At 39.3% G+C, this 14,488-nt stretch overlaps 2 protein-coding genes across 2 annotated transcripts in view; both read left to right on the forward strand.

The window, feature by feature from the left end:
• The first annotated feature begins 2,450 nt into the window (after positions 1–2,450).
• POLR2K (RNA polymerase II, I and III subunit K) lies at positions 2,451–6,219 on the forward strand. Its single transcript, XM_058833020.1, has 4 exons — positions 2,451–2,656; positions 4,772–4,835; positions 5,542–5,634; positions 6,063–6,219. Exons 2-4 carry the CDS (start codon positions 4,775–4,777, stop codon positions 6,083–6,085), a joined length of 177 nt encoding a protein of 58 aa, XP_058689003.1. The 5' UTR covers positions 2,451–2,656; positions 4,772–4,774; the 3' UTR covers positions 6,086–6,219.
• Positions 6,220–8,143: 1,924 nt separating this feature from the next.
• The window catches only part of SPAG1 (sperm associated antigen 1), a 37,665-nt gene continuing 31,320 nt past the window's right edge, over positions 8,144–14,488 (forward strand). The window contains exons 1-4 of the mRNA XM_058833019.1: positions 8,144–8,262; positions 9,486–9,627; positions 10,187–10,346; positions 10,664–10,789. Coding sequence (XP_058689002.1) covers positions 9,488–9,627; positions 10,187–10,346; positions 10,664–10,789 — 426 coding nt within the window. The 5' untranslated portion in view covers positions 8,144–8,262; positions 9,486–9,487. The remainder of the gene's footprint in view (positions 8,263–9,485; positions 9,628–10,186; positions 10,347–10,663; positions 10,790–14,488) is intronic.

Below are 14,488 nucleotides of genomic sequence, written 5' to 3' on the forward strand. Positions count from 1 at the left end.
CCTTTGGCAGCTCCGCTCCTCCAGCCTCTCGCAACCCTCCTGGAGTGAGGCAGCCTGAGAGGGGCCCGAGGAAACAAGGGCTTAAAAGTTCCCGACCCAGAGCCGGCGGAAACGGAGATTTTTAGGGAAAGAATATCGGTTTACTTGACTACAAGGTAACAGTTATGGCTAAAAAGGGAAAAGCTCTTGAAGTACCTTCCTCTTCCTTTTTAAAAAGAGAAAACATTAGAAACTTTTTTTTTAAGGTAACAGAACTTTTCTGAAAGTGCTTTCTGTAGTCTGTTCCGCAGGAAAACAGAAACCGTGTTTTTCGCAGGAACTGAATAAAATTGTTTTTCAAATATTTGCATTTATTTATAAAATACCTTCTCAGTAAAATTGGAAGCTTACTAGTGAGACATAGCAACAGCAAGTTCTGTCTCCGTCACTCAAACCTGGATGGATGCGGTCTGGATCAAAAATATCCAAGAAATTTAACAAGTCGTAATTGCGACATTTTATCCAATACACCGAAGTATCATACTAGAAAGTGTTTTTTAACAAAAAAGTTCCCCACCCAAAAACCCACCCCAACGAAAATCAAGCAAGCAAACAAAAAAGCAAACAAAAAAAAACTCCAACCAAAACCTGAGAACGCTGCTTCTAACAAGTGAAACGAGGTAAGACATTCTGCAACACTCGCACTGCGCTGGGTTACGGCTGTATTTCCTTCCGCTGTCAAAAGTACCTGTACCCCTGTGCCTTCCCCATACCGACACACAAGCCTTTCCTCCCATTTGCCTATCAATTCCCCAAGAACTGTTTCGATTTACGGGACAGTGGGAGTCTCCCACGCTCTCTGCTACTCTAAATCCGAAGGAGCACCTTGAGGGCTAGAATTTACCTGCACATGGGAGTGGGACTTACCAAAGTGCTTCTCTCGTAAGGGGTGGATTTTATCGGAAACGGCTGAAGTAACCGAAGCTTTAAGATCTGGTAAAGCATCCTATTTTTCCAAGGGAATGTTTAAAGGATGCCAATAATCAAATAATTACATTATTCCTTTATTAATAATGGAGACGTTATTTTCACAGGACAAACTGAATTTTTCATGGAGATATTTTTAGTAAGTCATTTTAAATTTGTCGGTTTGACAAATGCGTTTTTAAAATACTAATGAGCCTAGAGAAATAATACGGGGGCGGGCGCGTGTGTGTGTGTGTTTATTTGCTTTTTTAGGAGTCGGTAATTTCTTACCATGCGTTTACCAAGAAAGATAGAGCTCAGCCTTTCTCGTCTGTTTCAACCTCTTGGTACCCACCCATACCCGCAGCTCCGTAGCGGAGGAAAGGATGCAAGTAGTAGCCTATAACAATACCTCTGCTTTTTACAAACAATTTTCTTGCCCCTGGTTTATTCTGGCACTCCCTAAGTTATGTTTAGCTTTTCTTCTTACAGAGCAGTGTGAAGAAGCAAGTCTAAAGTCGTTACTGTGATTTCATTACGTTTAATTTAAACACAAAATTAGGAAAACGAAAACTATTAGTACCCGAGATTATTTTATGTAAGTTACAAGTCATATATGAAGGTGATTTGCTGGCAGGAGATCAATGAATTACAACTGATTAAACCTCATCCGTATTATTTTGGATGCTTAGGAAACAATTTTTATTCAGTATTCAGACACAGACCTTTCCTTAACCTAGGGAACCTTTGAATGATCTAGTAATTTAAATTAGCATATTCACAAAACATAGTATTCGTTAAACATTGGGGAGGAGGAGGGGAGAAATAAAGCAAAGATACCTAGTTCTACAAACTCTCAGTCGAAGGTTCAAAATTCCTACCTCCAGTAAGGTGGAGCCAATGACAAAGAGCAACCGGTGTCATTTCAAATCCTGCCTGCACTATTTTAGTTCAGTACATCGGGAAGCACCAACATATGAACTTCTTTTATAATGGAACCATACACTTAAAATGAGCAAAACGTGTGTTTGTAGTATGTAAGTTTAGCTTCATGTGGGTACGTATGATATCAAAATATCCAGATGCCGGATTTATCCACCAATTGTAGTAAAATGCTTCTGAAAACAAAGAGGACCTTGAGGTAAAACACCTCGGTGGTTTAAAACTCCGCAACTGTATGACCAGACCCGGCGCGGGGCATTCTCTATCCCGTTTGTTGAGTACAGCTAAATAAAAGAATGAAAACACCGGGTACTTGGGGTTGATTTTACCCAGCCTACTTTCATGCAGCTGCCTACTTTCTTCATTGACAATTGACACTGCTATTCATATGGAAGCTCGCGTCTTAAAACAACCTATGTGCCTTTTTTTTTTTTTTTTTTTTTCCTCTCCAGGTGGTTAACACCCAGAGATGAATATTTATTACTTTCTCAGCCTCATTACTATTGATAGAGCGGAGGCTGGAGCTGGCGGCGGGGGGAAGCACGGCCCGCCCGCGCCGGCGCCGGGCGCTCGTCATCAGCGTGCGCCGGGGAGGCGGCCAGGCCGGCGGAGCTGCGGGAGCCGGCGAGCGGCGCGGGGCTGCTCCGGGCCTTTCGGTGTTCCCTTCGCTGCTGGGCGGTGGTGGTGTGGCCGTGGTGGGCAGGGGAAAGCCGGGACCAGCCTCGTGGGCTTCGCTTCTGCGTGCCAGACCCGCGGGACGGTGGGAGAGGTCGGAACTGGGGCCGGATGGGGAGCCTGGGGCCCGTGGGCTGTGAGAATGGCTTTCTGCCCTTCTTCGTGAGCTCTGCGGGACGTGAAGGAGCGGGTTGGCCTCTCTTACGGGTGCATGAGAGATTCTCGGAGAGGGGACCTCATTAATATGTAAAAATCTCTGAAGCAGGGGGTGCCAAGAAGATGAAGCCAGGCTCCTCTTGGTGGTGCCAGGCACTAGGACAATAGGCAGCAGGCAGAAACTGAGGTACAGGAATTTCCACCTGAATAGGAGGAACTTCTTTACTTTCCAGTTACTGCGCACTGGAACGTTGTTCAAAGAGGTTGCAGAGTCTCCCTTACTGGAGATACTCAAGAGCCGTCTGGGTGCACTCCTGTGCCATGTGCTCTGGAGTGATCCACCTTAAGCAGGGAGGTTGGATGAGATGACCCGCTGTGGTTCCTTCCAGCCTTTCCCATTCTGTGATTCAGTGAGGTGCTCTTGGCACACAGTACCCTCACATCTCTGCAATAGAGTCTGGCTGCACCCCAGCACATATCGATGCATTGCTGGGCCTGTTGGCTCTCTCAGCTTGGTGGCACTTAGGGCTGCAGGGTGTGTGAAGGCCCGCTAAACTATGGCACTTCCCTGCAAAACACCCTTACTGACCTTAGCAGCAGTATAATTTTGCTGCAGAAACAGCACTAATCCAACTTATTTAGCTACAACTGTGATCCTCCTTAGTTCAGCTCTGTGTTTTAGAAGAGTCTGCTGTTTTCCAGTGCTAATAGGTGACTGCTCACATCTTACTGCAATGTGCTGACACAAAAAACCTGTAGCACATATGAGTTCAGATGCCACTATTATTATGGTGTAGCATATGTGTGAGCTGTATAGTTTAATGGATTATTTCCAGTTCTCTTAAATGGGGTGACATAGTGAGAGTTTTAACAAGATGGTTTGCCAAGCGTTCATCAGAATCTGTATGAAATGTCCCTGTCCTGTTTTCAGTATCATAGTTTTCCCAGCTGAATTTATGCTGAAACAAACTCTGAAGATGAGGGAAATAACCTATGCTGTAATATTAAACAAAAGCATCTGAGAGTCATTCTCATAAAGAAGCATCAAGAAGGCTTTTTACTGGCATAAGGGTTAGGAGATTCTTGTCTTCTGTGTCAGAACAGCAATACAGAAAACAGCAGCCTCAAAAAACCTAATAGGAAATATTCATGTTATTGTCTAGACTTGCATTGGGTGGAAAAAAAAGTGTTTATGTTCAGTAACCATCCTAAAACTCATGGTTGCAAATACATTCACATGTTAGGATAGGATTACTTAAAGCTTGGTAGGGTGTTTGTGGATTATATGTAACTATTTAGTCTGATGTCATGAAGAAATACTTGTCTTCAAATAAGTGAACAGTCAAAACCATTATAGGGCATTAAGAGGTGTTTGAAGAATAGCATTGAGTTATCACTCTTGGTTTGGTAGGATTTGAAGAGTCAAATTTCATCTCTATGGCTCCACATTGTTTGGGGTCTTTTTTGCTTTTTAATTCCTGCTACTCTTGTACCCACAGTCTGTTCCCAGTATTTCTTATGCCTTAGAACAACAAAAAGTGTATTAGGTTAGGTAGTGTGTCAGAGGGGAAGGAAAGATGACAAGGCTTACCATCTTTGTTAGCACCATTGTTACATGAGTGATATATAAGAAATTATTGAATTTTATATTTCCAGCAAGGATATTCTTAACATTGGCAGGAAGGAGGAGAGAAAATATTACTCATTGGTCTTTAATGTTTAAAAGACTGTTTAATAGAAAATGTTGTGCTGTCCTGGTCATTGGAAGATTTCTCTACCAGAATGGTAAAGCTCTGTGAAACCTGATATTACTTTGCTTTTAAGAAGTTGAACTAAATGACTTTCTGAAGTCTCCTTCAACCTGAATTAACCCATGTCCTGTGTATCAAATATGAATGGGATTTGTTTGAATATACTTTTAAGGAAGTGATTTCCTCTTCTGTTACCCTTAGCTTGAGATATTAAAATGATTGTGTATGCCTTTAAAAAAAAACAAACAAAAAAACCCCACCAAACCCAAGCTAATGTGAACGTTGTGTATTTTTTGTTTTAGAATATGGATACACAAAAGGATGTTCAGCCTCCAAAGCAGCAGCCAATGATTTACATTTGTGGAGGTAAAGAAAACTGTGAAGAAAAAGTTGTATTACTTATTACTGGAGATTCAGTGTTTTAATAATGAATAGTGTTTAGTCATTATAGTGAAGGGTACATAGATACAAATAGTTGCAGTGTATATGCTGATGATGTTTAAAGCTTTATGCATTGATGGTAGCACATATGTGGGTTACATATGCAGTGTTGTGGAGGTAATTCCCTAGAGCTTGCGTTGCTGTGTGGAGCTCCTCAATCTTTGTGTGTTTCATAGAGAGTGCTGCAAGGGCACTCAGCTTTCCCTGAAGTACACGAGTCAAATTCTCTCTTACTTATAGATAAATCAACAACTTAAAAATTTGTGACTTTTAAGAATCACTGTAATATTTTGTCTTTTAAGAAAACAGACTCTGGGTTTTCTAGGGAGGAGCTAAAATTTTCATTAGTAGACAGTTTAGTATCAACCGTGGAATGTGTTCTGTGCAGTAATATTTGGGTGATTTTTAGCAAGATTCTCTTTTATCTTAAAGTAAGTGAAGCATGCTTTTTATTTTCTCTTTTTCTTTTTTTCACGGTATCTTGTCATTGCTCTTGATACAGATTCATTACACTTGCTATGTTTATTTGGCACAAATAGGAATTTGACTATTACAACTTTTCAAAGTTATCTGTGCATTAACAATGCTGTATTTCTTTGCCCACTTCTTTTTTCTTCCTCCTGAACATCAGAATGTCATACAGAAAATGAAATAAAGGCAAGAGATCCTATCAGGTGCAGAGAATGTGGCTACAGAATAATGTACAAGAAAAGGACAAAAAGATGTATCCTTTTACAAGTGCACTTGAATGCATTTGGGAAGCTGTGGGTGGAGACAAGGGGAAACAGAATAGAAGATTCAAATAATTACATAACAATTCTTCAAGGTCAAAAATCAGAACAGTAGAGCAAACTAGTATGGCACAATCTGTAGTGTGTTTTGGCACCTTGATTTCTTTTCTGGCACTTCCTCTTGGTTTTTTTTTTTAATTTTCTATGCACTATGCATATTCTATATGCAGTGTGATACAGTAGATTATGATAGACTGCTGTGTAACGTACTGTGAATTGTTGATATTATTTAACATCTTATTAAAGATGGCTTTTTAAATACTTAATGTAGATAGTTGTGACTAGATTTACACAGTCTCTTTTCCTCTGCCCATCTTTTTTTCAACCACAACATATTTTTTCTTTAACTTTATTATTCCAGTGGTAGTTTTTGACGCTCGATGATATCTGCTGACATCATGTGACTTAATGATGTAATCTTTCTGATAAATTTGTTCTGTAAAACTGTTTGTGTGTTAATGCACACTCTTATTTGTGTTTTAAGAGACTGAAATATTAAAGTTTACTGTAGTACTAAATTTTGTCTATATTGTCTTACAGCAATATATTTCTAAAGCTGTTGTTTAAATTGCAGTCAAAGTACGCAGTAGTTTTTAAGTTCAGTGATAACTGTATTCTTTTTGAGTCATCTTTGTTTTCATTACTGTTATCTAAACCTTATTTGCATTTTAACTTTGCTGAATGTTTTTTGGACTCCTGTGAACTGCATAAAATAACTGTGGTTTGAATAAATTCCACTGAAAATAAATAGAAGGTATCGCACTATATTAGGAATGGCAAAAGTACGACACAGATTCTCTAGCCTTGGTTGCAAAAGAGGGCAAGTTTTATTCTTCCAGATCTTCTTTTATAGACAGTTCAAAGAAGGGCCAAAAAATAAAACTCTGGTCATTAAACCAACACATCACCATCATTGGACAGTTAGGAACAACACTCCTTGACTGTTTCTTGCAAGTGAACAACAAGGCGACAACACCTGCAAAAGTTGTTTTCCTTCTCTAAGGATTGTTTGGATTCCTCCTTATAATTTCTTAAACCAGAGTGAGAAAGTTATTTGACTTAATTTCACACAGGCTCAAGCTAATGCCTGAAGCCTAAAAATCTCTTATTTGACCATTGTCAGTTCCCATAAGAAGGCTAGGTTTGAAACAGATCTGGATTACAAACAAGAAAATCTTAAAGGACTTCAGAGCATCTTAAAGGAGTTCTGGCACCCAGTTGTGGACATGTCAAAAGTATGGATGTTTCGAAGTGTGAAAAAAGTAATTTATCCTGAAAGAAGAGGGAGAGGGAGGCAAGTTAAACATTAAGAAACAATGTGGAAACAGAAATTTAAGTGCTGTTTGACTTCTTTGTTTTCAAGGAAAGAATTAGATCTGTTACAAAGATTATTTGGGTAGCAAATAATCTAAAGTGGGATCTTATTTTAATTTTCAGATGACTTTTCAGGGGTCTGTAATAAGTGGTGGGTTTGTAATTATGAGCCAAAACTTTTTTCATCTGTCCGTTTGGAATGTGTGTTACATAATACCACTAAAGGGTACTACAACATACTGCTGGAGTGTGTGTGCCTGATCTCCGTTTTGATGGTGCTAATGGTGCTGTTGAGATAACTTGCTTAATTCATCATTGTAATAATATCTTTTTAAAGATCTGCATGACTGTGTTGGCTTATAAATGAAGTGGCTAGGATGCTGTTTTGGAGCTGTTTGGTTAAGATTTTCTTAGGTACCTGATCTATACTATTAAGCCTAGATTTTTTCCTGGAAACCAGATTACACTCGGGTATAAATCATAATTTTTTACTACACGCTTGCTCTCGGATCACCAGCCTGGCCTGCAGAGCGTGCACTTTGTACCTGCATAGCAGAACGAAGGGGTCGGCTACTGACACGGCTGCTCAGAAGGACGAGGAGGGAGGAGCAGCGCTGCCGAAGGTCGCCGGTAAACGGAGGCGGGTCTGGCCCCTTTGCGGGCACTCCGGGTGCCTCTGGCTGCCGGACAAAGGCGGCCAAGAGCCCCCGCTGCCCTCGGGAAGGGTCACGGACCTGCTTCGGAGCGCAGTGCCGGGGGAGCGCAGGGCTCACGGGCACCACTGGTGTGGGCGCCTGGGGCCACCGGCGTAGGGAGGCGGACCGCTTGCTCTCAGCTGAGCGAAATACTGCGCTGAAACCACAAGCGTGATGCTCGCTAGAGTTGCACCCCCGGGAGCTGTATTTCTGCCCGCCCTCGGCAGGCGCCCCCCTCAGCCCTGATCCCCGCCCCGACGCCAGCCGCGTCTGCGCGGCCTGAGCGGGGCTCGGGCGGACCCCGGCCGCGGTGAGGGCCGGACCGCGTCCCGGAGACAGCGCGGCGCCGGGCAGGTGGGTGCCGAAGAACGATAGGCGAGGCCCGTGTCGCTGCTGGAGCCGGCGGGGATCTGCCGGAGCCTCGGCAGGCCATCCCGGGGGCGGATGTGTCCAGGGCGCCATGTTGTACATAGCAACAGTTGCTACACACGGGCCGGCCGCGCTGCCCCTGGCCCGGCGGTGCGTGAGGGGAGACTGGGTGCCGGCTTGGAGGTAAATCCCTGATCCGGGCCGGGGCATGTGCGGGAAGCTGTACTGGAGAGGGGCGCCGAGAGAGAGGGCTGTGCCCCCGGGCAGCCGCGGAGTCCTGGTCGCCTGGTCCAGCTCCCTCACGTCCATGGGAATAAACGGGAAAAACCGCCGGTGGTGATGAGCTTTTAATTCTTCCATTCTTCTTTAATTACTTCCTGCATTCGTTCCTCTTCCCACGTGTGTTCTTCCTTTTCCAGTAGTGAAACCGTAAAGTCTTGGGGCAGAATCTCTATGCAACACCTAATTATGATCAGTTATTATTAAAGTGATATACTGTATTATAAACATTTTTGTGTAACTGCAAATTAACGTATGTAGTTATGCAAGACATTGGAAGACAATTATTTTAATTTGGTTTATAACTACACATAGTTGTTTTCACATACTAGCTAGTTGCCCTTATTACATTTCTTTAAAATTAACTGCTCTCTTCATGTACTATATAAAAGGGGGGGAAAAAGAATTCAATCTCCATAGAACTTGTGATCAAAACAGAAAAAGATGCTGATGACCAGATCAAAGGTACAGGGAGACAGAAATGTCCCATTTGAATCCCTCATTTCATCAGTTACCGACTTACTGGAAAAGATTCAGATTAGTCCTGTAATATAATCAGAGACCCAGAAAATGCAGTTAGTGAGGAACAAAAATTGAATTTATTTTGTCTACACAGAAGCCAAAGATTCTCATTCCTTTAGATACATTGCTTTGGTTAATGTCTTCCCTCTGAAAAAAGGCACTATCTTTTCCTTCATGCTTGTCCCATTTGGTGTAAACAGGTATGCGTTAAATAAACCAGAGAATGTGGCAGGCAAAAATTGGCAATTTTTCTTTAAGTGGTCTTTCTAAATTGTTGTGACTTGCAGGAGCAGTAGAGTTACATACTCTTGTGAAAAACAAGGTTCACTTGCCTGATAAAAGGTTTAATATAAACAAAAAGGCAATAGGAGACAAAGATAATAAAGCAAATAACACTTAAAAAGCATATCTCACACTTCTGTCAGTAACCCTCTCGTCAAGGACAGTTTATGTGATCAGGCCTTCAAATCTGATATTTTTTCTTTTGTAGGTCTGCTTGCATGAGAGAGTGGAGTGTGAGCAAGTTTATTCCTTAAATTTGCATTACTTCAAAATGTAACTAGAAGCTTACAGAATCACTTTTTTTTTTTTCTTTTAACATTTAGTTATGGGTGATGAGTCAGTACCATATTTGCTGGGTGAAGGAACTACTAAAACGTATCAAATACCTATTAGTCATCTGGACTACAAATTCATTGAAAAATGCACTGATGTTAAGCACCTGGAAAAGATTCTCAGGGTATTAAGGTAAATTTATTTTTTTACCTTCATTAATAATTATATTCCTGTTCTGTAAAATTTGAGGGAGCTCTTTTCTATTTGTCTGAACCTGTCTGTGAGTTTCTAATTTAAAACTAACATACAAAGTTAAAGTAAGCATGCTAAAAGTGTGCCAGTGATAACACTAGAAATCCAAGTCCTTCTTTAACCATCCAAAAGGTTTGAGTAACTCAATGATAGTTTGTTTTTTTTTTAAATGCTGCCACTCTGTTTTGGTTCTCTTATGATCCATGTTGCCTGACTAGCAATTTCAGATGTCAGACCTGTTTAACTTCTGCTGTAAATGACATGAGTTTCTTATGAGCACTGTGGTGATAATTTTGAACTGTGTATGTGGGCATTGGAAAATGGTTGAAGGTTAGCTGAAATTTTTAAATAAAAATGTTATTAGATGATAGTAAAATTTGGATGTAACAAGAAAATAGTCTTCTGCAGTCACTGTACTGACTACACATGGAGGGAAACATGGAGGATGTAGTGCAGTTTAATTCTTTTTCGATAACATTTATATCTTTGCATTTTAAAGGTCTGGTGAGGAGGGGTGTTACCCTGAACTTACACTGGTTTGTGAAAAGCGTATTGAGCATTTGGATCCAAGGAGCAGAGCTCTGAGAAAAGATAAGCCTGCAGCCACAGCTTCTGATTTCACAGCTGAAGAATGGGAAGCAATTAATAGTGAACTGACGGTACGGGATCAATTTATAATGGTCCATAATACAATCACTGTGATGTATCAGTCTTCTTCTTGTGCCTAAGTAGAATGTAATTATTTGATTAAAAGAGGAAATGATCAAAGGATTAGGTTCTTAAATTTATTTTCTTGCTTAATGTCACTGAACCTTAACTGCTCATTTTAAATCTACAAATTTTTTTTTGTATATCACTCTTTATTCAAAAGAACACTATTTCTCTTTGTCTTAATTACTTTTCCCCATTAAGAGCGGTGCTTTTTAAGGATAATTGCTCTACTGCCTTAAGGTAAAAATATATTATTTATTTTCAGAGCTGGCTGACAGAAATGAATGAAGATGATAAAAAATCACAGCTCCTGAGAACAGACACACTGAATGAAAGACAAGATAACTTGCCTCCCATTCGTTGTTCCAGCAGTTGCCTTTCCACTAATCAGGTATCTCAAGTTTTTTGTGTTAATTATAAGTGTTAATTGTAGGTTTTTCTAAAACTGGGAGATTATATATATATGAACTTCTAAACATTGTGCCTTTCTTACTAGATTTATTTTGTTAACCAGAAAATGAAAACCTTTAAGCTCCCTTGCAAGAGACCAATGCTTAAACAAAAATGCTTTCTTAGTACTGGCATGTGTATTGTAATAATATTTTAATTCTGATCAAGAATTCACTGCCAGAGCAGATCTCCTTAAACACCCTTTTGCTGTTCTTCAATTCCTGTTTCAAAGTATTGTTTAAGCATGTGAACTAGGCTCCTTCTGGATGAAATTATGCCAGGAGATTTTCTCCAGCTGCCAGCAGGCTTTTGTTCTGTGGGGCCAGTCAGAAGCCAGTCCAAAATAAACACCCTGGAACTTGTACAGTGTGGATGTTGTAGTCTCTGCAGCAATTGTTTTACTCTACAGCCACTCCTGTGTTGGGTAGTGCTGGTGTATATGTAGCCTTTGATTTGGCTTATTTTATACCTTGTGTATACCTTCCCACTGCAATCATACAGCATTCTAATTTAGCCCTTAAGCAGACTTAACAAGTCTTCATGACTACAGAACAAATATTTATGTTTTTTCCCAGGTAGTAGTTTCCTTACATTTTGGTGGGTTTTTCTTTCTTTTGTTTATTTATCTATCTGCCTGAAATTTATTTTCTGGCCAGCTTTTCTTGCTAATACTAAATATAGTGCTACTGAAGGGATTGGCAGACAAGTAGGTGTGTATGGGATTTTTCTGAATTGTCAGGTGTTGTCATGGATCAGTTCAGTCTGGTTTTCAAAATTTTCTTTGAAATTCTGGGACACTCCTATAGGAACTTCATTAAGCATTGTTCTTTTCTGGAGGTTTGTGAGTCAGAAATATTATGAAGGGATCCTTACAGGTCATGTGATCTTTCTTACTAATTCCTATTTTTCTTGAATAATTATATATTGGTAAATGCCTGATTTGTGTTCTTGTATTGTCAGAAACTACTTCTTACTGTCAGCTGGTACATATTTATTTATCCTGTTGGACCAGGACATTTGGGATAGCTAGGCAGTCTCTGTTGCATAGTATACAAAGAGGCTGTGGATTCCAGTGAGTGTTTTATAAATCTTTAGTATTGAGACTAAGGTATGCTTTGGTTTGGTATTTGGTAAACATATTTTGCAATGTATGTTCCTCTTGACTGTCCTATTTTGCTAAGATGGATTGTGCCACTATAGCTTTTTCCTTGATTCATGTCCTGTATAACTCCTAGGACAGAAAATGGTTTAATACCATGTGAACTCAGTAAATCGAGTTTAGAATAGAAGCATAAAATGTCTTGAATATAGAATAGAATAGAAGCATAAAGTATCTTGAAATCTAGGATGCACCATGTTACTAAATAGCGTTCTCCATTCAAAGACAAAATTTTCATTAATAAATAAAATAAAAATTCTTTTTTTTTTTCTCGTTCTTTAAACCATACAGCAGTCTTCAGATCAAATTTTGTTCTTTTGTTCTTCAGCTTTAGTTCTCCCTACCAGATTTTGGTGTTAGCATTATTACCCAGGAAACCTAGATACAGTTTTATGCTTTACCTGTGGTATGCGATTTCCATTCCTTTTGTCTAAGCAGATGGCCTCCGAAGGAATTGTAACCTGTCCTGGAATAGAGAAGGGAAGCCTGAAACATTTTAAGCAGCAGTACAGTTATATCACTTCCAGATCCCTACTGAATAAAAGGAAGCTGTTTGTATAGCATACACTAGATTTATACCTGTAACATGAAATCTCAAAAAAATTGAACAATATACATAATCAACTTCTTTTTCTTTCTTTCTTTCTGATAAAGATATGTGTCATCTTACAGTTTTTAAACGTTTGGCTAATCAGTTGGGACTATAATTATTTTTCAGACTGTCATCATATAATTTTGTGAGTAGGATCAAGTTTAGAATCACTGTGATAAATCACCCTCTTTGCTAGAAAGAAATGCACAAAGCCTTCCATAATTTTATGTTATTACTTGGTTGGAGACTGTTCATCTGATCTGATGCATAAAAAAATCAGCATTTTCAATGAATCCATTTCTGGAAATTATTATTGATCCTAAACTAGTGGATTGCACTAATGGATACAAGTTTGGTAAATGAAAGCATCTTTCTTGTTTTGTCTGTAATCAGATTTTCTTGCTGATACTATATACAGGTGTAATTTCTATTCACTACTGATAGTTTATAACTCTATACTGTCTGTTTTCTTTTTATTGGTGTGAATCCATGGTGGGGATTTTCCAAAAATGGACTGGAAAAGAGTGAAGTTTATGCGATATCTGCCTCCATAACACAATGTGGAAGTTTCTGTCTTACACCCCTGTTTTCCTGTCACGCTGCCCAGAACTGTCTTAACTGACCACATTGCATAATTATTATTTTTGCTGCCTCTTTTTATCTAGGAGAGAACTAAAGCATGTGTTTAAAGATACTGATATTCAAAAGACTGTATTGATGGGATTTCAGCTGAGGCTCCTTTGCCAAACATGGTTTTCTAATATTATTCCAGAAAGATTTGCGTCCTCAAATACTTCCTCATGCTACAGCCCAGGGCATGTAAAATGCATACAAGTTTCATGTTATAAATATCCACTGTGATAGTATCTAATAGCCTTTGTTTTGTTTTGGATATTCTGAATTCAAAACTAACCATAGAATAGTAATGTTTAGGCCAGCACACAGGGCCTACAGGAGAACCAAGACCAAATTGTGTTACCTGTACTGAAGCCATTTTGTGTGTTCATCTTTGATTCAGAAAATGTTCAGTGGGCTTCAAACCCAGTGGGATTCATGCATTATGAATTATGGCAGGAAACATGACAAGCACAGAGGTTTTTTCTTTAGTTCCATGGCATGTAAGTGTACATTTTTCATCAAAGCTTCTTGGATGAGATCCTCTGAAATATTACTGATCAAGAAATTCCTGACTCTGTTGGAAACACAACTTGATTACAATAATTTCAAAGATACAAGACTTAGAATTTTTTAAATTGTGGATTTTTTAATCAATGTTTCTTCCTCATTCATTAAATGTACATGCTTATACATACTCCTAAGCTGGAGTTGCATATGTAAGTACCTATGTAAGTTGCATATTGTAAGTACCTTATGAGAATTTCTTCTGAGAGTTGCAGTAGTTTTGTTCATTTAAATTAAGGACTTTTGTTGAAAATAAATACTTGATATTCATTAAATTAGTACATTTGTAATATATACCAGGATGGATATATAATGATAACTCATGTTTCAGGAAGGCATATTTAGGAGTTACCTTTTCTAAACATGTGCTAATTGCTAAACATATTTATCATTTTCTCTCGCTTCCTGAAAGACATAACATTAACAGTAATTCTAGAGTTATATACTACAAAATTTTGTGTAACCTAACATTACATATAGTCAGAAGTGTTTACAGGAAGGGTTACATTTGCATTATGTAAATTGAGGTGTTTACATCCAGCTGCAGAAGTATGTCCTTGTTACAGTGTCACCACTGGTAAAGCAAGTTTAGGGAGCTTCTGGTCATTTTTTTGGTCCAGTTTATCACATGCTGAATTGAACTGGTACAGATATTTGGGGGTTGTACTGTGAGCTCTATCAGACTGTTGATTTAAACACAGAAAATT

This window comes from Poecile atricapillus, chromosome 2, assembly GCF_030490865.1.
Source record: "Poecile atricapillus isolate bPoeAtr1 chromosome 2, bPoeAtr1.hap1, whole genome shotgun sequence".
Taxonomy (NCBI): Eukaryota; Metazoa; Chordata; class Aves; order Passeriformes; family Paridae; genus Poecile; species Poecile atricapillus.